The sequence below is a fragment of the Lipotes vexillifer genome, unplaced genomic scaffold (genome assembly GCF_000442215.2).
Source record: "Lipotes vexillifer unplaced genomic scaffold, Lipotes_vexillifer_v1.1 scaffold213, whole genome shotgun sequence".
In the NCBI taxonomy this organism is placed as follows: domain Eukaryota; kingdom Metazoa; phylum Chordata; class Mammalia; order Artiodactyla; family Lipotidae; genus Lipotes; species Lipotes vexillifer.
In genome coordinates this window covers 3,593,236-3,616,982 of record NW_006780610.1, presented here as the reverse complement: position 1 = coordinate 3,616,982, position 23,747 = coordinate 3,593,236, and the positions used below count along the sequence as shown (strand labels likewise).

The window sequence follows — 23,747 nt, the reverse complement described above, 5'->3', positions numbered from 1 at the left end:
CGGTTACTTCCTTGCCCACTGCCATTAGGGAACACATCTTCCCAAGGTGTTCTGGAAGGAGCAGTCCTGGTCTAACAAGTAGCTATTTTTGCCGCCGGCTACTGAAAAGACAGCTGACTGGACTACAGATGTCACCTGACCAAGCTGCGCCTACCTATTGTCTTTCCCAGATATTAGAAATTGGGACACTGAGAGACTGAGCTGGATGATGGCAGGCTCTGAAAACTGAAAAAGGTCATACAGGGCAAGGGCTAGAGTTGTCTTCATTGTAAGCTAAGGCTTAAAGAGAAGACACAAGGAAGTGGAGAAGGCATACATGTAGAGGGAAGCACAGCTGGATAAGCATATACTTGCTAACAGGATGGAGGGCATGGAGTTAGGTTTTAATGGGTTCTCTTCCTCATAACCAGAAATCCTTAAGATGTCTAGTTTTGATGCTTTCGAAAAACCCCAAACCCAAAAACCACATACAAAATCCAGGTTTAATAAAAAATAATGATTCCACCGACAGGAAAAGAAGAAAAATTGCAGAAACTCTACAGAATAGAATTAACTTTGATTTCATAATTAATTGGCACCTACTATTAGTGAGACACCTGAGATAAAGTCTGTCATGATCTTGTGGGAGTCAAGATATATATAACCATCTATCTGTTACTGAAAGTCCTAAAGGAAGACAGAGAGTTAATCTAAGATACTTAAAGGGAGGAATAATCCCTGGGAAAAAAAAGGGAGGGGGAAGGTGATGATAAATTTGTAATAAACCTATAAATGATCTGTTGTGGGGGGAATGAAAAGAGAAAGTGATATTGAGATAGAAGTGAAACTACAAATGCTATGTAGAGAACCTACAGATATTAGAATCTACAAATATTCAAGGGAAGTCATGATGGGTGGAAATGATACAACAAATCAAAGAAGTGGTAATAATAATAATATGCATATAAGAGAAATTGATAAACCTAGACATCTGAATAAGGAGATAAATATTGAAAACAATATGGATAATGGAAAAATCATTAACCTGCCAATAATATTCTGGAAAAAAATTTAAGTTTTCTAAAAATCTTTGTATGGCTAAAGAGAAAATGCATAAAGTTTTTTCTGGAATACCCCTTAATGATCAACTCAGAAACATCTACTTGATGAGGATGATTTAAAAGTAGGCAGGATAGCACTGTGGAAAGAGAAGAGACTGCTGTAGAACAGACATGAGTTTGCTCCATGGCTTTCTTCCACTTACATGCTATGTGACTTTGAAAAACTTACCTCATTTTCCTCTTCTGGAAAATGTGGGGGACCTCCTACCTCACTGGTTGTTCTGAAGATTAAATGAGTGTAAAAATCTCCTATTTACCTGGCATACACCAGGCACCTGGTAAATGGTAGCTAGTAATAGTAAGATTAAACTCCAAATGAAAAGATAAAGGTGACTTTGGATCTCACGCCTCAGACTCTGCAGGAGCCCACAAGTGAAGCTGCTAATGACGGCAGCTTATGCTTCTTCACTGAATACATTCTACACTGTGGTCAGCCAGGCTGTAGCACTTGACCTGCATTATCTCATTTAAACTTTGAGACAACTCTCTGAAGTAGATATATCAATATTATCACCACCCACATTCGATGGATAAGGAACTAAAAGACCTAACTCGTCCTGTGCCCCATAGCCAGTAAGTAAGCGGTGGAGCCATGATTTGGACCCTAACCAGTGGCCTCTCCAGAGTCTGCACACTTAACCACCACATGAAACTATATTAGGAATGTGGTTTTAAACCAACTTTACCCTTGAAGCAGAACATATGAAAACATATAAAACCTGACAGAATCCATCAACCAAGTCCTAGGGAAAAAGATCATGACAAGACATAATGGAAGTAAAACCTACTATGAATAAAATAAATAAGCTACAAGGATATAGCACAGGGAATAGAGCCCATATTTTATAATAACTATAAATGCAGTGTGATATTTAAAAATACTGAATCACTATACTGTATATGTGAAACATATAATGTTGTAAATCAACTATACTTCAATTTAAAAAAGTGAAATAAAAGAGATAATGGCGGGCTTCCCTGGTGGTGCAGTGGTTGAGAGTCCCCCTGCCGATGCAGGGGACGCGGGTTCGTGCCCCAGTCTGGGAGGATCCCACATGCCGCGGAGCGGCTGCGCCCGTGAGCCATGGCTGCTGAGCCTGCGCGTCCGGAGCCTGTGCTCCGCAACGGGAGAGGCCACAACAGTGAGAGGCCCGCGCGTATCGCAACAAAAATAAATAAAAAAAATAAAATAAAATAAAATTTGCTGTGTCCCTTTAGGCTGTACTTATTTAAAAAAAAAAAAAAGAGATAATGGCAATCTGAAAGCAGAAAAAACAATTTTTATGAACAAGGTGATAAGGATATTGTTAGATATGAGATTAAAGACATAATGTCTCTGGAATCATTATGAGAGTAAGACGTACAGAATTTACACTGCTTCAGCCCATTCAGATATAATCACCTCCTATAAATAACTCAACTAATAACAGATATTAATAATAATAGAAATTTGTAGTAGAAAGAAACTATTAGACGAAACATTAAAAGACTTCCCTGGTGGCACAGTGGTTAAGAATCCGCCTGCCAATGCAGAGGACACAGGTTCAATCCCTGGTCTGGGAAGATCCCACATGGCGTGGAGCAACTAAGCCCATGCACCACAACTACCGAGCCTGCACGCCACAACTACTGAAGCCCGCGCACCCTAGAGCCTGTGCACCACAACTACTAAAGCCTGCATGCTCTAGGGGCTGCGTGCCGCAACTACTGAGGCCCACACGCCTAGAGCCCATGCTCCGCAACAAGAGAAGCCACCACACCGCAACGAAGAGTAGCCCCTGCTCACTGCACCTAGGGAAAGCCTGCACGCAGCAATGAACACCCAACACAACAAAAAAAAAAAAAAAAAAAGAAGAAGAAACATTAAAGTTAGAAATGTTAGAAAACTACCTGTCAAATAGCTTCAAGTCTACTATATAATCTATGTAAGTGAGAAATCTAACAAGATAACCTTTCCAGCAAAGGAGTTAAATATAAATAGATCAATTAATACACAGAGTGTAAAGAGCTTAATATCCCTATATAAGGATGAGCACTGATGACTGGGGTAAAAAAGAGCCCACATTTGCTGCCAAAATTTTAATAACTGGGGAAATGGTCTAAGTCTATTACAATAGAACAAACAAGCTATCAGGTAATGGGAATTTCAAAAAGAATATGGGAGTGATCAATAAGGTTACAATACAATATTGAGTTTACGTGGCTCAAATAACACAAATTAAAATATACACAAAACTGGCAGAAATGCAAGAGACAAAGCTTAATTACAACTGGAAATGTAAACATGTCTTTATCAGAATTCAAAACAAACAGATGTAAGTATGAAATTAAAAACCTGAAAACTGCAGGAAAATTAAACAGCCTACAGGTGGAGAGACATACTTCCTTTCAGGTATACATAAATCTTTAACAAATCACTGACTATATACTTGGACACAAAGATAAAATACATTCTAAAGGCAGAAATTCTGTAACTTACTGCATGGACCAAGAAAAAAAAAAAGAAACAGAATGAAAAAACTAGTGTTTTTAAAAATAATTACTGAATTATTCTTTAAAACTCAGAAACAACCTCTTTAATAAACAAAGCTCTAAATATAACATCAATAATGGATATTTCCAATGGATTCCTAACAGAATGATGTCTAGTTCTAAATGCCTGTATTAGAAAGACTAAAGAACAAAAACAAGAAAGTTCCTAACCAAAGCAATCTTGAGAAATAAAAATAGTGCTAGAGGTATCACACTCCCTGACTTCTGACTATACTATAAAGCTACAGTAATCAAAACAGTATGGTAGTGGCACAAAAACAGACACCTAGATCAATGGAACAGAACAGAGAGCCCAAAACAAACCCACACACTTATGGTCAATTAACCTATGACAAAGGAGGCAAGAATATACAGTGGGGAAAAGATAGTCCCTTCAATAAGTGGTGCTGGGGGACTTCCCTGGTGGTCCAGTGTCTAAGACTCCATGCTCCCAATGCAGGGGGCCCGGGTTCGATCCTTGGTCAGGGAACTAGATCCCACATACCGCAACTAAGAGTTTGAATTCTGCAACTAAAGATCCCACGTGCCTCTATGAAGACCTGGTGCAGCCAAATAAATAAATAAATATTTTTATTTAAAAAGTGGTGCTGGGCTTCCCTGGTGGCGCAGTGGTTGAGAGTCCGCCTGCCAATGCAGGCGATACGGGTTCATGCCCCGGTCTGGGAGGATCCCACATGCCACAGAGCAGCTAGGCCCGTGAGCCATGGCCGCTGACGCCTGCGCTCCGCAACGGGAGAGGCCGCAGCGGTGAGAGGCCCGTGTACCGCAAAAAAAAAAAAAAAAAAAGTGGTGCTAGGAAAACTGCACAGCTACATGTAAAAGAATGAAATGAAAACATTTTCTCACATCACATACAAAAATAAACTCAAAATGGATTAAAAACCTAAATGTAAGACCAGAAACCATAAAACTCATAAAAGAAAACATACACAGAACACTGTATGACATAAACTGTAGCAATATTTTTTTGATCTGTCTCCTAAGGCAAAGGAAACAAAAGCAAAATAAATTAAACTTAAAAGCTTTTGCACAGCAAAGGAAACCATTAACAAAATGAAAAGACAACCTACTGAATGGGAGAAAATATTTGCAAATGATATGACTGATAAGGGATTAATATTCAAAATATGTAAACAGCTCATACAACTCAACAGCAAAAAAACAAACAACCTGGTTAAAAAATGGGCAGAAGATCTGAACAGATATTTTTCCAAAGAAGACATACAGATGGCTAACAGGCACATGAAAAGATACTTAACATCACTAATCATCAGAGAAATGCAAATCAAAACCACAATGAAACATCACACCTGTCAGGATAGCTGTCATCAAAAAGACTACAGATAAATGTTCACAAGGACATGGAAAAAGGGAACCCTTTTACTGTTAGTGGGAATGTAAATTGGTGCAGCCACTATGGAAAACAGTATGAAGGTTCCTCAAAAAACTAAAAACAGGGCTTCCCTGGTGGCGCATTGGTTGAGAGTCTGCCTGCCGATGCAGGGGACACGGGTTTGCGCCCTGGTCCGGAAAGATCCCACATGCTGCGGAGTGGGTAGGCCCGTGAGCCACGGCTGCTGAGCCTGCGCGTCCGGAGCCTGTGCTATGCAACAGGCGAGGCCACAACAGTGAGAGGCCCGTGTACTGAAAAAAAAAAAAACCCTAAAAACAGAAGTACCGCATGATCCAGCAATTCTACTCCTAGGTATATATCAGAAGAAAACATAAATACTAATTCAAAAAGATACATGCACTCCCAACATTCATAGTAGCATTATTTACAATAGCCAAGATATGGAAGCAACCTAAGTGTCCATCAACAAATGAATGAATAAAGAAGATGTGGTGTACATATACAACGGAATACTACTCAGCCATAAAAAAGAATGAAATTTTGCCATTTGCAACAACATGGATGGACTGGAGGGCATTATGCTTAGTGAAATAAGTCAGACAGAGAAAGACAAGTACTGTATGTTGTCACTTACATGTGGAATCTAAAAAATAAAACAAACAAATGAAGATACTAAAACAAATAGATTCACAGATATTGAGAACTAGTGGTTACCAGTGGGGAGAGGCAAGGGTGGGGGAGGCAAGATAAGGATAGGGAATTAGAGGTACAAATTACAATGTATAAGATAAATAAGCTACAAGGACATATTGTACAACACAGAGAATACAGCCAATATTTTATAACGTTTTTTTTTTGCACAGCTTGTGGGATCTTAGTTCCCTGAACAGGGACCAAAGCTGGGCCCTCGACAGTGAAAGCATGGAGCCCTAACCAATGGACCACCAGGGAATTCCCCAATATTTTATAACTTTAAATGGAGCATAATCTATAAAAATTTTGAGTGACTATATTATTCATCTGAAACTAATATCAACTATACCTCAAAAAAAAAGTAAGTTCTTGATTATAGACTTAAAAAAAACACAAAGAAACAAGATTGAAGAAAATAATAGTAAAAAGGAAATAGTAATGAGGTGGTGGTAGTGGGATGAATTGGGAGATTGGGATTGACATATATACACTGATATGTATAAAATAGATAACTAATAAGAACCTGCTGTATAAAAAAATAAATAAAATTCAAGTCAAAAAAAAGAGGAAACAGTAAAACTCAGAATAAAAATATTGAGTTTCCTACTTTAAAAATATTGAGTTTCATAATAAATCAAGGAATTGTATTGGCTATTAACTAAAGAATCTTCTCAGAGTGGTCCCCTTGCATGAAGAAGTAATCTCTATTTAAAGTTTCAAATGACAGAAGAGAATGTAGCATGTAATCCCATTGATTTTATGACAAAAATATGGTTTTGATAACTAAATCTGACAAGTGTCTGAAAGGAAAACAAAAAGCACATCTTTTATTTATGAATGTAAAAACAAAACTTCTAAAAAGAATCCTCACAGGGTAAATAACTGCATTAGGGACTTCCCTGGTGGTCCAGTGGTTAAGAACCCACCTTCCAATGTAGGGGACGTGGGTTTGATCCCTGGTTGGGAAACTAAGATCCCACATGCTGCGGGGCAACTAAGCCTGCACACTCCAGAGCCCACACGCCACAACTACTGAGCCCACATGCCGCAACTAAGACCTGATGCATCAAAAGAAAGAAAGAAAGAAAGAAAGAATGGGCACAAGTCTAATACAAATACTTCACTAAAGAAGATGCACAGGGCTTCCCTGGTGGCGCAGTGGTTGAGAATCTGCCTGCCAATGCAGGGGACACGGGTTCGAGCCCTGGTCTGGAAAGAGCCCACATGCCTCAGAGCAACTAGGCCCGTGAGCCACAACTACTGAGCCTGTGCATTTGGAGCCTCTGCTCCGCAACAAGAGAGGCCGTGATAGTGAGAGGCCCGCGCACTGCGATGAAGAGTGGACCCTGCTTGCCACAACTAGAGAAAGCCCTTGCACAGAAACAAAGACCCAACACAGCCATAAATAAATAAATAAATAAATAAATAAATAAATTTTAAAAAAAGAAGATGCACAGATGGGGATTTCCCTGGCGATCCTGCATGGCGCGCTGTGTGGCCAAAACAAAAAAAACTGCATTAAAAGAATATCTACCACCCAGTATGAAATAATTCAGGAATGCTGTTTTATTCAAGGCCTGATAAAAGAAAAAGTAGTAAAAATGTTTTCATCTTTCTTTTGAGGAATGTGATAAAATCATAAGCCAGTTTTAAAATTAGTGTAGCTGCATCACCATGGTCCTTAAAAAGAGCATCCAGGGAAGGACGACTTATTGCCTGCTTCTATTTAACATAAGATTTGGGGGCAATGCTTGGGAAAAATAAATAAAGGGAACAAAATTAATTAAAACATCCCCTTTGTTTTTGTAGTTGGCATGATTGTAAGCCTAAAATAATGTAAATAGTTCAATTACAAGGTATCAGAAGTAATAAATTAACTCAGGCAATTTGCAAGACATAAGGAAATACACACAAGGGACCTCCTTGGTGGTCCAGCGGCTAAGACTCTGCACTCCCAGTGCAGGGGGTCCGGGTTCGACTCCTGGTCAGGGAACTAGATCCTGCATGCTGCAACTAAGACCCGGCGCAGCCAAATAAATAAATATTAAAAAGGAGAGGGGAGGGGAGGGGAGGCGAGGGGAGGGGAGGAGAGGGACTTCCCTGGCGGCGCAGTGGATAAGAATCCGCCTGCCAATGCAGGGGACACGGGTTTGAGCCCTGGTCCGGGAAGATGCCACATGCCGCGGAGCAACTAAACCTGTGTGCCACAACTACTAAGCCTGTGTTCTACAGCCCACAAGCCACAACTACTGAGCCCGCGTGCTGCAACTACTGAAGTCTGTACACCTAGAGCCCGTGCTCCACAACAAGAGAAGCCACCACGATGAGAAGCCTGCACACCACAAAGAAGAGCAGCCCCTGCTCACTGCAACTAGAGAAAGCCTGCACGCAGCAACGAAGACCCAACGCAGCCAAAAATAAATAAAATAAATACATTTTTTAAAAAAAGAGAAAATACACACAAAAATGAACAGTGATCTATTTACTAGTAATATGCAGCTAGAAAATGGGCTTCCCTGGTGGTGCAGTGGTTGGGGGTCCGCCTGCCAGTGCAGGAGAGTGGTTGGGAGTCCACCTGCCGATGCAGGGGACACGGGTTCATGCCCCGGTCCGGGAAGATCCAGCCGGAGCGGCTGGGCCTGTGAGCCATGGCCGCTGAGCCTGCACGTCAGGAGCCTGGGCTCCGCAACGGGAGAGGTCACAACAGTGAGAGGCCCACGTACCGTAATAAAAAAAAAAAAAAAAAAAAAAAAAGAGACTGCATTCAAAATGCAGCATTATGATTCTATGACATTTCATTATTATTTTAATTTCCTCCCAACAGAGTGAAGGGTAAAAAATGAAGAGGGTAATTGGATAATCTGATAACAAGATACATTTAAATTCTGATTAGAGTAACTGTACATCCCAACTTGTAAATGAATAAAGAGACAAAACAGCAAGGAGTGCTCCCCTGGTGGCACGGTGGTTAGGAATCCGCCTGCCAATGGAGGGGACATGGGTTCGAGCCCTGGTCCGGGAAGATCTCACACGCCACGGAGCAACTAAGCCCGTGCGCCACAACTACTGAGCCTGTGCTCTAGAGCCCGCGAGCCACAGCTACTGAGTCTGTGTGCCACAACTACTGAAGCCCGCACGCCTAGAGCCCGTGCTCCGTAACAAGAGAAGCCGCCGCAATGAGAAGCGTGTGCACGGCAACGAAGAGTAGCCCCCACTCACTGCAACTAGAGAAAGCCGCGCACAGCAACGACGACCCGATGCAGCCAAAAATAAATAAATAAAATAAATTAATTTAAATTTAAAAAAAAGTATTAAAACAAAACCAAAAAAACAGCAAGGAGGAGTCTCCAAAGCTGACTCACACAAAAAACTCAATGAAAGAGTCCCCAGAGTCCACAGGTTAAATCAGGGATCAGGAAGCTCTTTAGAAGGTCATTTCTACTTGGTTCTGCCATGGAGGATTTGAACAACCCCAGAGCTGGGAGCCAATGGAGTTAGCTGAACAGCCAGTGGAGTAGTGTGATATGCACACCTGAGAGGGAGTGCCTGAAATTTAACAAAGTGGAGTGGTAAAATTACTTTCTTCACAGTCTAACCCATGAACAGTGAAAACATAACAGAGAAGAGATAAACTAGAAAGAAAATAAGAAGGCTGTGAGAAAGATGGCAAAAGCTACCACTGCCAGGCAAACAGGAAGCCTGACTGAGGTCGCTGGGCGCTTCAACAACACACTCCTGGACACACGCTGCACTTGGCTTTTTCTCCAAGAGGTATTTTGCTGCCGTGTTGCTGGGTGTCTGCCCTGTCACCTCAGAAATAAGTTTACTGAGACCATTTCTACTTTTTCCGTCATATCTGCAGTTAACATAGTAAAATCAATTCAAAAAATATACATAAACCCATTCATTGAAAATCTTGCATACAGGGGAGTTCACAGACCCCAGTTAAAAGCCGTTTTAGGGAATTCCCTGGCAGTACAGTGGTTAGGACTCCGAGCTCTCACTGCTGAGGGCCCAGATTCAATCCCTGGTCAGGGAACTAAAATCCCACAAGCCGCACAGCACGGCTGAGGGGGAAAAAAACAAAAAGCTGTTTTACAGTCAGCACAGAGCTCTCCTCAAGGGAGAAGAATCAGTGCTGCTGGCTAATTCATCCCCTCAGAAAGCAGTGAATGTATGGAGGACTGTAGTAGTTTGTACATATCCACAACCTGCTGCCCTTGGGCCTGGACACACCAGGGTTATCGGGACAGTTAACTGAAGGTCTGACCTCGGGAACAATAAAGCTTACTTACAGGAGACGGCGTCTTCAATCTGTGTCACGTTAGCAAAGTGGGCGGTGTTTGGGATGCCCAAACACCTCATGCCATGAGCATGACGCCATTCCTGGGAGAAGCAAGAGGACAATGTGAAACGGGATGACTGAACACTGAGCATTAACTCCATTCTACTCATAAGCCCTACCCTGACCCTTTGCAAAAGGTTCCACCTAAAGGCAGCGTTCCTTTTGTGGCTCTTGTTTGTAGACAGCTGGCTGTGACTGACAAGAGGCCGTTACTTCAAAGCAGCACTGCACTGTTTGCCTCACTGGGCTGGTTTATAAAAAACCTAGATTCCAGATCCAGACAAAACCTGTGTCAAGACCACAACTCACCAGTCACCTCCCAAGCAACCCCCACCACCAGCATGAGTAAGCGTTACTGATGTCTGGTCAGCGTCATCTTTGAAAGTAAAAGAGAAGACTGTTTATCACATATAGGCAAGGGTACGAAAGAGACCAGTAAGAGACGCTGATGCAATGACAGTTCTGGCTCAGGGACAGCAAATGGCATGGGCCCTGGATGCCAATTCTAATTCGTTGGAGGTGGTGTTGAGAGAGATTCAGAGAGTACTCAGGAGCTTGGCGGAAAAGACCCCAGGATCAGTTAGTAATATGTACGTCTGAGGGAGAGAGAGAGGAGTTCATATAAATTCGCCATCCTTGGCTATATCCAGCAAGTCTTCCATTCTGTAAAATTTCCTTCCAAGTACTCAGAATTGAAGGCAGAAACAAAACAAGGGTGAATTCACTTACTGGAGTACCACCCAGATAATGCTTTCTCTCAAGAATAGCTTGATAAATGTCATCCTCTTCGTTTCTTTCTTTTCAAGAGGCAAAGGCCCATTTAAGACCCAAAGAAGGAGGCGGTCAGCCCTTTCTTTGGTCCTGAGTACTAGCAACAGGATAGAGAAATGACCAAGGAGTCAGAAAGGCAAAACAAAAAATAAAGAGCAAGCAAGAGAAAATAGAAATGAGGTTCAAACAGCAGAGTGGTGGGATGCCTCCAGAAACCATCTCAGGTACTACCCAAAGCTGGCACTGGTGCCAGAGGCCAAATGCCACATGCTGGACTTTAGATCCATTCCTTCTCTGATTCTCTTAGGCTCTGGACACTAGTGATCCTCTCAGGCTGCTCCTATCCTCTTCTCTAAAAGACTCATGTTTCATGCTTCAACGTCCAGGAGAAATGGCTCTGAATTCCTTACAGCAAAATGCCGCTGGAAGGCCTTGGGACCTCGGTAGGTGTAGTTTCCACAGATCTCACAGTTATAGTTGATATTCAGGCCATGAAGCTTATACAACCAGTAAGGAATGGGCTAAAAGAAATCAGATAAAAAACAGTATTAGACTAGTGTCTGCATCTGCTTCCAAAATGGTATATGAGGGAAAGATGGTAGTGTTGGGACTGACTTTGCCATCCCAGCCAAGGGGCAGGTTTTTGGGGTTGTAAATGATTTCGTTCTCTTCGTCTTCACTTTCGCTCTCACTGATCTGCTCTTCCTCCTCCTCCTCTCGCTCTTCTCCGGTTCTTGCCTGCTTGCGCTGGACATTTTCATGAGTGAGATGTCGCTGTTCCTAAGTCAAGCCCATAAATGAAAAGGGAAGTCAAAGAACAGTGCAGAACAAGAAGGGAAATTTCCTATTCTGCTATAACCCTTGCTGACCCCTCACTTCCAAGGATTAGGTTTCCTTCCTTGTCGAACAAAGAGAAAGTCTTGTCTTCAAATCAGAATTCCTCATCGGCAGAGGAATAATTCTCCCCTGATCTTAAAGGAAAAAGTCAAAGGTTTTATAAAGCACTTGCCTAAGTTACTCATCTGAGGCCACGAACTATCACAGGACAACAGAGAACAGTCTCTTCTCTTCTGTCTCTAAAATATCTCCTGAACCAGTCCTTCCTTTTCCTTCCCACTGTTATCGTCCTCACCAAGATGACAACCTTCTAACTTGCCCTGAGTCTCTCCTCATTCCAGTCCAGCTTCCACGTTGTTCCCAGATTTTTCTGCTCAAAAAAACCAATCTAATGGTACACTTTGCTTAAAGAACTTTTATTGGCTTTCTGCTGCTTAAAGGACAAGGTTCCAATTTCCAACATAATTTTTCAAATTTCTCTGACCACTCCCCCTCCCTTACAAGGAACACCCATATACACTGGTTTCCTCATTATTTCCTTTCATCGTATTTTACCTTCTTGCTTGCTGTTTCCTCTACCTGGAACATTTTTATCTCCCTCTTTCTACTTAGAACACTCAATCTCAATGTATTACAGCATGTGTCACATTATACTGCAGTTATTTGTAGCCCTCAGTCGCAAAGTGGGCTTTTCAAGGGCAAGAGGCTGTGTCATATTCACTACTGTATCCAAAGATCTAGCATAATGTCTGGAAACCAACAGGTGTCAATAAATGGTGAAATAATGGTAAAAATAACATCAGTACATAACAAGAGCAACATCTAGAAACCATTGTGGCTGGAACTGGCTGGAATTCCAAAGACAAGAGTGCCACCTCCTGGCAGGGAAAGCAAAATGCTCTCAAAGGAGGGAGAAGTAATGGGCACACCTGTGTCAGGGGCACAAATTTGCCTCTCAGTCTTCTTCAGAGGACTGACAACACAGACTGCTGCCCACCCTAGCACAGTGCAGGTTTACTGTGGAGGATATAAGCGCCCCCAGTATCCAATGTCTGGCTAGCCTCCTCTTATCAAAAGCAGTTGTAATACAAGGAAACAAAGAAATGAATCTTAGTTTTATAAGCTATTACATAAGTGGTCCTCAAACAAGGGCAGAATGAAAATGTCCATGGCAACTGACAGAGACACGCAGACCAGCTATCTGAGCCGGGGCCACCTGCTCACTCAAAGCACCATGTGAACATTTGTAAAGGCAAAGGTTCAGAGTGGTTGAAAACTACACAAAGCAGACAACCAGAAAGGCCGGTCCTCCGCAGGACTCCCAGACACTGACCACATTCTCTGGATGAGTGGTGCCATTTCCTCCACCTTCTCCTCCCTGAAAGAGTCATTTCCTCCCACTCGTCCCTTCTTTCTCTCCGAGATAAGCATCCTGGTCAGGTTAGGCCTTTTTCTAACCGCAACCCCCACTTCAGCTTCTTCTTAAAAGAATATTCAGAAAGGAGCAGCTCACAGCCAGCTCTGCACCACTAACCTCCTGGCCCTAAGAAGTTTCACACAATCTTGTGAACACGTAAGGAATGCCTTTTCAGAATAAAGTCACATCTGAAAAGCTACTCTTATCTGCCTTTTGAGTGTCTGCTTCTTGGGTCACCCCTGGGTATACTCCAGACCTCAGGCAAAGAATCTGGATACTAAGCGGAAGGGGAGTCTATTCTCTCTGCCTAGCCTCATGGGATTGAGCAACCTTGGGAATATCACCTAACAACAGACACCTAAGAACAGAACAGCACCTCAGTGAAGGGCCAAGTACCCTGGGAGAACCCAATCTTCTGCTGAAGTAGTCTGATACGTATCTTTCCTCCTGCAAAATCCTAAACAAAAAATCCTACAAATTCATATTTCTCTTACTTCCCCGTCTTGTAGCATTTACAGCCCTCAGCAGAGTCAGTTACTCACCCCAAGAATCTCTACATATTCGTAGATCTGGGCTTCTAGGAAAGCAATGTCTTTGTTCCTCTCAGTGTCTCTGAAAATAAGAAATAAACTGTATCACTCAAGGGTTCTTTTACCCAATGGCCTGTTCTGTATATCTGGGAACATTTATTCCATGGGTGCATTAAAAATTACAAGCATGTGAGAAATACCACGTTGTGAAAGCAAATGCTCTGTTCAGCTCAGGACTCGCTGATAGAAGTACTGAGGTTATTTCTTAGAATGCATGGAAGCTTCCTCTTTGAGCTCATTCTAGAAGGTGAAAGACATATCCAGGTATTTACATTTCCATGATTATAACATACAAAGGAAGTGTGGTACAGAAGAGCAAGCTCTGGAACCAGCAGACTTGGGCCCAAATCCTGACCCTGCTCCTTAGTAACTGTGAGATAACAGACACACTCCATAACTTTTCTAAGTCCTTATCTGCAAAAAATCAGGATAACTTTTTGGGATTGTTTTGAGAATTAGGAAAACCACATATAAGAAACACCCTGTACAGGGCTTCCCTCGTGGCACAGTGGTTAAGAATCCACCTGTCAACACGGGGACACGGGTTCGAGCCCTGGTCCGGGAAGATCCCACATGCTGCGGAGCAACTAAGCCCGTGCGCCACAACTACTGAGCCTGCGCTCTAGAGCCAGCGAGCCACAACTACTGAGCCCGCAGGCCTAGAGCCCGTGCTCCGCCACAAGAGAAGCCACCACAATGAGAAGCCTGCGCACTGCAACGAAGAGTAGCCCCGACTCACGGCAACTAGAGAAAGCCTGCGCGCAACAACAAAGGCCCAACACAGCCAAAAATAAATAAAAATAAAATATATTTTAAAAAAAAACACTGTACAAGCATGTGGCTCAAGAATAGATTCAACTGTCACTAGTAAAATGTACTTAGAAAAATAGTTTTGAACCTACTTAGTTTCTATAACCTACAGAGGTAACAAAAGGTACCCAGGGCACAGTTTCAACTTTACAGACATCACCCACTCTCAGTCAGCTGAATACAGACTGTCTTTGGTTTATAATAACAATGAGAGCATGCTCTGCCATTAGCAGAGAGAAAGAGCTGACTGGCTCTCGATGGATCAATAGTGGTGATAAAACAGGCTTTAAAATTTCTGTTGTGGTAAGAATTCTGCATGGGAATAAAAACTTTAAAGTGCCAGCAGAGGTTCGGCCCCAGCCACTCACCGCTTGGTGCCCTTTGACTTGGGATTTTTGGCAAACAGAGAGGTGTCGAGTGATTCCAGGGACTTTCCTTTGGTGCTGAATAACCTCTGGGCTCGCTCTTCTAGGGTCCTAAGGAGACACAAGGGGCAAAGGATTTCAGGATTACTTTATAGGCTTGCTTATCTTTGCAGTGGGGGGTGACAGAACGAAGGGAATCAGAGCCACTTAGAAGATCGTGAAACACACAGTAAATGAGACAGTTCTGATAGAAAAACCCGCCTCTTACCCGCCACACTTCAGGCCTAAAGCTAAGAGTGCAGATTTCAATCTGTCCAGACCCAGGGAGGCCAACTCCTGTATGAAAGAGACAAGTTACAATTTTATATAAATAGACTTGGAGAAACAACAAATGCTGAAACTTCGTCTTTGCAGGCTGGGGTGTGGGTGTTCCTAAAGCTGTGGCAACACCACACATTCCACAGCCAATCTCCTAGCAGTACGCCCCAACTCTCCAAAGAGGCCTTGGGGGTTAAGTTCATACATAACCATACTGGTAGTGTTCCATTACCTCCACTACAGCTTAAGATGGTTAGAATTTTTAGTTTATAGTTTTCAAAGAAGTTGGATACACTTTTTATTCTTTTTATCTTTCTACATTCTTTGTAGATGTTTGGCCCCAAGAACTGATGTCTTATAAGTTTATCACATTAAAAACAGGAGACCGAGTCATCCCTCTGAGGAGTGAACAGGCAAGACCAGCACAGTGGATAAAGAAAACATACCTCCCAGGAGGAGAATGCAGAGAGGTCAAGATGGGCTCCGGCATGGGTTAGGGCACTGCTTGTCTCTTTCTGGAAAGAACAATATGATGTTTATTAATACCCAGGTTTAGAATGAAGGCAAAGGAGTCATCTAAAATCTAGGCACACCTCAGAGACATTGCAGGTTCAGTTCTAGACCATCACAGTAAAAGGAGTATCACAATAAAGCAAGTCACACGACTTTTCTGGCTTCCCAGTGCATATAAAAGCTATGTTTATACTATACTGTAGTCTATTAAGTACACAATAGCATTATGTCTAAAAAAACAACATGCATGCCTTAGTTAAAAAATACTTTATTGTCGGGGCTTCCCTGGTGGTGCAGTGGTTGAGAGTCCACCTGCCAATGCAGGGTACGTGGGTTCGAGCCCTGGCCCGGGAAGATCCCACATGCCGCGTAGCAGCTGGGCCTGTGCACCACAGCTGCTGAGCCTGCGCACCACAGCTGCTGAGCCTGCGCTCTGGAGCCTGTAAGCCACAGTGCTGAGCCCACATGCCACAGCTGTGGAAGCCCGTGTGCCTGGAGCCCATGCTCCACAATGAGAGAGGCCACCGCAATGAGAAGCCCGTGCACCACAACGAAGAGTAGCCCCCTCTCGCTGCAACTAAAGAAAGCCTGCGAGCACCAATGAAGACCCAGTGCAGCCAAAAATAAAATAAATAAAACAAATAAATTTATTAAAAAAAAAACTTTATTGCTAAAAAATGCTAACCGCCACCTGAGGCTTGAGTCTTGGTAGTAACAAAAATCATGGATCACAGACCACCATAACAAAATGAAAAATGGCACTAATAGATTTGCTTGACACAGGGTTGCTGCAAACCCTCCATCTGTAAAAAATGCCCCATCTGAGAAGTGCAAGAAAGCAAAGTGCAATAAGATGAGGTGTTCGTGTATCAGGTGCTGGTTGGCCCCTTATACACATGTATGAATAACAACCAAATGCCTACAAGAGCAGAGCAAAAAAAAAAAAAAAAACCAGATTGAAAAACTCTCCCAGAGATTTCAGGAAAACTCAAGTTTGTCCCCAGGAATGAAAACATAAAGATTTCTAGCATATAATTATATCAGTTTTTGGTCAGTAGGAACCACAGAGCAGTAATGACATGGTTGGTGAAACTCCTGGGCCCAGCCAATGGCAAGTGGGCCCTGACAAATCTCTTTCAAAGTACACAGAGAAAACCCAGCATACTTGGCAGACAACATCTCATGGCCATAACTGATCTCAAGGGATCAGCACCTCATGCCCTAAAGCAGAGGCTCAAGATTACAGTAAAATAATTAGTTTACGTCCCTGGCATGTCCTCCACCCACACCCCCACTGAAGCTCACCGGCCATCCAGGAAAAGTACCATTCTCCCACTTCTTCTCAAACTCATTCTGAATTTTCCCAAAAAGTTCATTCTGATCTTGGAGAGGTTTCACTCTATCTGTGTAATCCTGAAGGTACTCAAGCAGCATCTCCAGATATCTACAGAGGAGTAAATAACACAGAGACAGCAAGGTTTCTATTTTTGATATACTGTTATGCCCTGTAAAACATACTTAAAATTCCAGTGAAACTAGTTTTTTCAAGTAATAATACTACTTTAAAAAATGAGCTTACAACTGGCTTTCTCCTAATATGTCATCTTTTTTTTTTAAACATTTATTTATTTGGTTGTGGCAAGTCTTAGTTGCGGCAGGCAGTCTCCTTAGTTGTGGCTTGCCAGCTCCTTAGTTGCAGCTGGCAGGCTTAGTTGCGGCATGCGTGTGGGATCTAGTTCCCGGATCAGGGATCGAACCTGGGCCCCCTGCTTTGGGAGCACGGAGTCTTAACCACTGCACCACCAGGGAAATCCCTCTCCTAATATGTCATCTTGATTCTGACCTTTCCTATATTCTTTCATCCTCATGATACAATTCCAAATACTAAAGTCTTAACTCACATATAAAAGATTTTAGGTAAAAAGAAAGTGAGAAAAAGAGAGGAAGGTAGAGTACAGATTACTAACCAGGGGCATAACAACACAAACAAAACTTAAATCTATACATCAGACCCAGGCACTTAACTTCAATCACAATCTGAGAAAGTCTAATTTTTTCCCATTCAACTCCAAAGACACAGAGTCACCTGGATGGGAGACTTCCTTCTACAATGAGACAACGTTAAGAACAGTATGGGTCTAAGATTGCGGATGTGCCCATAGACACACATTCTTCCAGAGCCAGAGTCTTATGGTTTTGAAACCTTGTCATTCAAAATTCCTATCCTCCAATAAACCTGGAAGTCATTCATATATGCCTTTCATGCAACAAAATTCAAAACTGCCCTCAAACCTTCTCATTAAACAATCTTCTAGTTAAATCTAGTAGAGGCCTAGAAACTAGTAATGCCTACCTCTTATACTCTGCATTCTTCCTTTCTTTAGGAATGTCAAACAACTGGTCGAAGATTGACAGGTAAGTGATATAATCCAGCTTCTGGAAAGAGAAAAGAAATGACAAGAGATTCAGTTAGGTGTTTGCACCAAGTTGCAATATAATCTCCAATAAATGAGATTAACAAGGCCCAGCTCACTTTAGTCTTTCCCCCGCCTAATATTTAATTCCTGCACTGAGTGTTAATTCCACTGGACTGAGCAGAATATGATACACAATTAACTCTGTGAAATAAAGATCAAGTCAATAAACCATAAGCTAAAAGAAACATCTGTTGAACATTAGTATTGGGTTGGCCAAAAAGTTCATTCAGTTAGTGAATATGTTTTTCAATAAAGTTCTTCATGAAAATGAAAAATGTCTTTTATATTTACTTAAAACCAAATGAACTTTTTGGCCTATCCAATATATACAGGGCACCTGTTTAAAGACTGACACCCACTACATCCTAAAATAAGGTCCCAGAAGGTGCCATTTGTTCACTCATTCAATCACTTACTGAATATCTTTGGACCAAGTACATGGATACAGATGAGAACAAGACAGATGCAGGACTGTACTCATGGAGCTTAAAGTTTAGTCACAACTTTTGAGACATGTCCTCACAACCCCAAGAGAAATTTCATCATGTATTTCCTTGTGACCCTGAGACTGTCACATTAAACCACAGCTCTTATGGTAAGTTATTTTCTAATACCTTTTTAAAGATATTAAATAGCCCTCCTGGCAGAGATTATGTTTTTGTATCTTTCATGTACCTACTACTCTGTGTGCCTAACACAGAAGCTTGATGTGTACTTGTGAGTTTAAAATTTTTTTTTATTTTTACAAAAGCAAAATAAGCTTGTTGTATTAATAAAACAAAACTTATTGATAAGTAAAATATGCTTATTTTATTGACTGTAGAAACCTGACTTTCACTTTGAAAAGTGTTTCATTCCAAGAAAGCACATCACCTCTTTAATACTAACATAACAGTTCCAGAACACAAGGAAGACACTCTAATTGTTTCAGGTCTAGTAGCCCCAGCCCAGTGTCCTGACTCACCTCTAGAATCAGAACCACTCTCCCCTCTCCTGGGTCTTACCTCCGAGGCCTTCAGGTTAATGTATTTGAGGTAACAGTCATGGAGATCAAGGTAACGACCATATCCCTCTTCATCTGTGAACTCCACCAAATCTGAAGGAATCAGATATCAAGATTCAGATACTAAGGGCCACTTTCTTGGACTTGGCTTTTCAAGTCGACTGCATTGTTTCATAATGCAGCCCTTCACCCAAATATCCTCCTTCTAGTCACAAAGTGAACAGACCTCGCTTTTCCAGGCGAGTGAATTTAAGCTGGGCTAGCACAAAATGACTATTTTGTCCAAGGCTGATTCAGGATGACAATCTAGTCCAGACTTTTCTCTAGTCTAGCAAAGAGGAAATCAGTAAGGGAACCTGGCTATAAATTTCTCTGGGGCCATTTTCCAGGGCTCTGAGGGCAAATCTGAACTCTGGTCATTAACCTGTACTTCTGCTAGTGCTGGACAGAAACATTAAATGCTACTTACTTTGTGCCTCTTCACTTGGATTCTCTCGAGCCTTCAGGAGCTCCTCAAATTCCACTGACATTGGCACACAGATCTGATGGGAAAAAGAGAAAAGCTCAGGTGGCTTTTTCAACACAGAAGTTGCAATATCACAGAATGGACTATATAGAAAGTTGGATTTCTAACACTATATTTGGCCTTGATTTTTCATTAGGAGCTTTCTTCTGTTTTCTAATTACCTTGCTTTTTTCCTTTTCCTTTTTGCATTGTTTAACTAAAAATTGCTGAAACAACACATGCTCACAAAAACTCAAATAACACAAAAAGACAAAATGAAAAAAAATCAAGGTTCGGGGCTTCCCTGGTGGCGCAGTGGTTAGGAATCCGCCTGCCAATGCAAGAGACATGGGTTCGAGCCCTGGTCCGGGAAGATCCCACATGCTGTGGAACAACTAAGCCTGTGCACCACAACTACTGAGCCTGCGCTCTAGAGCCCGTGTGCCACAACTACTGAGCCCGCACGCCACAACTTACTGAAGCCTGTGCGCCTAGAGCCCAAGCTCCCAACAAGAGAAGCCACCACAATGAGAAGCCTGCACACCACAACGAAGAGTAGCCCCCGCTTGCCGCAACCAGAGTAAAGCCCACGTGCAGCAACGAAGACCCAATGCAGCCAAAAATAAAATAAATAAAACAAGTAAATTTATATGTATATTAAAAAAAATCAAGGTTCCCTTGGACTTCCCTGGTGGCATAGTGGATAAGACTCCGTGCTCCCAGTGCAGGGGGCCTGGGTTCAATCCCTGGTCAGGGAACTAGATCCCACATGCGTGCCACAACTAAGAGTTCGCATGCCTCAACTAAGGAGTCTATGTGTCGCAACTAAGGAGCCCGCATGACGCAACTAAGACACCTGGTGCAACCAAATTAATAAATATTTTAAAAAAAGCAAGGTTCCCCTTTAATAATTCTCCTGGGAATTTATTTATTCATTTATTTAATTTTTGGCTGCATTCGGTCTTTGCTGCTGCATGTGGGTTTTCTCTAGCTGCTGAGAGCGGGGGTTACTCTGTTGCGGTGCGTGGGCTTCTCATTGCGGTGGCTTCTCTTGCTGCAGAGCACAGGCTCTAGGCGCATGGGCTTCAGTAGCTGTGGCACACGGGCTTCAGTAGTTGTGGCTCACAGGCTTCAGCAGTTGTGGCTCACGGGTTCTAGAGCACAGGCTCAGTAGTTGTGGCTCAGGGGCTTAGCTGCTCCGCGGCATGCGGGATCTCCCCGGACCAGGGCTCAAACCCGTGTCCCCTGCATTGGCAAGTGGTTCTTAACCACTGTGGCACCAGGGAAACCCAACAGACTTTTAAATGTCAGCCATTCCCAAACTCTGCTGCACATTAGAATCACCTGGGAGAGTGCTAAAAAATCCTAACGCACTTGATACCAAATTTAATCAGAAGTGGTGGGGAGGTATCAGTACTTTTTAAATACTCCCAGATTCAAATGCACAGCAAAATTTGGAAACCACTGCTCTAGGTATTTAAATATATGTATTTGTGCAAGCACATACAGGAAAGTGCAAGATTATTATTTTGTTTCTTACATAATTAGACTTTTTTTTTTTCCCTTAGTATATCTTAGGCATTCTTCCAATCATTTATTTAACCGCTTATTCCTCATCACCTTTCTATCTGGGCTGGGATAAGGTTAACACACCAGAATGGTACTTGTGCCTTCTCTCTTGGTTACCAAAAGACTTAATACTCTACCTTCCAAAGGGGATGAGGAGACATAGGTAGGTGTGTGAGAGTCCATTCATGTACCTCCACTTAACTTCAATAAATAGCCTCTCCTGTCTGGTATTTTCAGTCTCTTCATTTTTCCATCTGCTCCTTGAAGTACGTATGCCTTCCCTATTTTCCTTGTGATCCTCCTGCTTCTCCTCTCCTTTTTTCTGCCAGTCTTTCAAATGCATACTAAACACTCCACACTACTGTAACCTCATTATCCACTTGTGCCTCTGTGACCAGATTTCCACTCCCACTTCTTCAACAGAGTAGCAACCCTGGCAGTTACCAATCAACAACAGCTGAGGGGCTTCCCTGGTGGTGTAGTGGCTAAGAATCCGCCTGCCAATGTAGGGGACACGGGTTTGAGCCCTGGTCTGGGAAGATCCCACATGCCGTGGAGCGGCTAAGCCTGTGTGCCACAACTACTGTCTAGAGCCCACGTGCCACAACTACTGAGGTCTGCGCGCCTAGAGCCCGTGCTCCGCAGCAAGAGAGGCCACCGCAATGAGAGGCCGGCACACCACAAGGAGGAGTAGCCCCCGCTCGCCGCAGCTAGAGAGACCCCACAGCAAAGAAGACCCAACACAGCCAAAAATAAATAAATAAAATAAAATAAAATAAATTTAAAAGACCTATGCAGTAAAAAAACAAACAAACAAACAAACAAAAACAACAGCTGATACCAGTGACTTCCTTTGTGAAACTCATTGGCTGAGCTTCAGTAAGACATTACCTGGAGCTGCCATTTGACCTGTGAGGGATGGCTTCCCAGGCTCCTTTTCAGTTAAGTACCTTATTAAGAGTGTGCCCCAAGGCACACAGAAGCTGACAGTCTCCCTTCACACTGTCTCTCCCTCCCAGAACTCTATGATCCATGGCTTCAACCATCAAGTACATGTGGTAATTCTCAAGCCCCAGTCACCTAATTTCAACTGCTCATGGGACACTTCTACCTAAATATAACATCACCTGAAAATCTACATACATAAAAATTCATTTCCACTACAAATGGGTTACCTCTTTCTTCCTTATTTCTTTCAAGGGAACAACTTTTTAGTTACACAGTCATAAAAGCTGAGAGTAATCACTGACCTATCTCTCTTCACTTCTCCTACAGCCATGCCTCGCTCCCCCTTCCCCCAGAATTCCTTTGGTCAGCTGTGTAAGATGCTTAATGGATTCTTCAATAACTGAGATGTAATCCCTGCTCCTTATCATTTTACAATATAGTGGGGCAGACGTTCATTGTCATAAAATATGACAGAATCATAAAGATAGGAAAGATTAATTGGGGGAGTAATGTAGACTAGGAAGGAATTTTCATGAAAGAGTAGGCCTCTGGACTGAATCATGAAGGTGTAATGATCACTGGAAGCGAGTAAAGCCTTTTTGTGTTAGTTGGATCCTCTAGGTACCAGATTTTAAGACAGAGTTAGGAGCGCAAGTGGTTTATTAGGTGGGTATTATCCATTAAAGATAAAAAGGAGAGAGGAGGATTGGGCAGGGAGAGCCCAGACCATGATGAAGATAGGACAAAATCTTGACCAACCCAATGAGGAACTCTGGAGCAAAGATTACTCACTAGAAGAGTCTCACAGTGGGCAGAAATAACCAGGCCATGGTACCCCCGCTGTGCTCAGTCACTGGTTGGGGGCTGCCCAGGAAGAGAATGGCCTTAGCTTAAAGCTGAGGGAGATCCTGAAAGCACTGGAGTTGCAGGATGTCACCTAACTTCACTGCTTGCAGCTAACTGGCGAGTTCTTTTATGAAGGGACACCTGAGTGGCAATCTCCACTTTCCTTACACCTTTCCTTTGTATGCTCTTTGGACAGTTTTGGAGAAAATATTTTCTGAGGTCATACCTCATTTGGGTGCTTCCGGTGGAATTCCTTTATTTGTTTGAGTCTATTATAGAATTCAGCAAATTCATTGGGTCCTGAAATGGCATTGAGCTCCTCCTTTCGTAACCTGCAATTTCAGAAAAAATCCAGAGAACATGGAACACAAACTCAGTCCTTTAACCATGGCACCTCAAAAGCAATAATTCCTAGATTGGCTGTGACTGTCACTTACCCATCCTTATCATCATACAAATCCCTCAGGTTCCCACTGACTTCCATATACCTCTGAAAGGCAAACACAAACCCATCAGGATGAAGCAATCCGTACAACTTAGACCCAAGCAACCAACAAAGGCTCTCTTGTCAAAGCCCAGGGAAACCTCAAGAGATATGGTGTTAAAAGTTCCTGCTCTTTCTGGTACCTTTAACAGACAGCACTGGTTACTAGTTACTTTTTAAAACAGGTCATTTTGAAGATTAAGTGATGTGATTTGAGGGGTGGCAGCAGGTTCCTATATTTAACTTTCC

General features: G+C 42.6%; 1 protein-coding gene across 2 annotated transcripts in view; it reads right to left on the bottom strand.

The window, feature by feature from the left end:
• SF3A3 (splicing factor 3a subunit 3) overlaps positions 1-23,747 on the bottom strand; it is a 29,353-nt gene that overhangs the window by 3,885 nt on the left and 1,721 nt on the right. The window contains exons 3-15 of one of the 2 annotated variants that reach the window (XM_007453790.1): positions 23,452-23,504; positions 23,241-23,346; positions 19,616-19,688; positions 19,148-19,239; positions 18,020-18,102; positions 16,972-17,110; positions 15,600-15,668; positions 15,104-15,171; positions 14,839-14,946; positions 13,613-13,682; positions 11,432-11,596; positions 11,227-11,337; positions 9,996-10,086 (exon numbers count right to left, since the gene is read on the bottom strand). In XM_007453790.1, coding sequence (XP_007453852.1) covers positions 9,996-10,086; positions 11,227-11,337; positions 11,432-11,596; positions 13,613-13,682; positions 14,839-14,946; positions 15,104-15,171; positions 15,600-15,668; positions 16,972-17,110; positions 18,020-18,102; positions 19,148-19,239; positions 19,616-19,688; positions 23,241-23,346; positions 23,452-23,504 — 1,228 coding nt within the window. The remainder of the gene's footprint in view (positions 1-9,995; positions 10,087-11,226; positions 11,338-11,431; positions 11,597-13,612; positions 13,683-14,838; positions 14,947-15,103; positions 15,172-15,599; positions 15,669-16,971; positions 17,111-18,019; positions 18,103-19,147; positions 19,240-19,615; positions 19,689-23,240; positions 23,347-23,451; positions 23,505-23,747) is intronic. The other variant, XM_007453791.1, reaches the window with a different exon arrangement.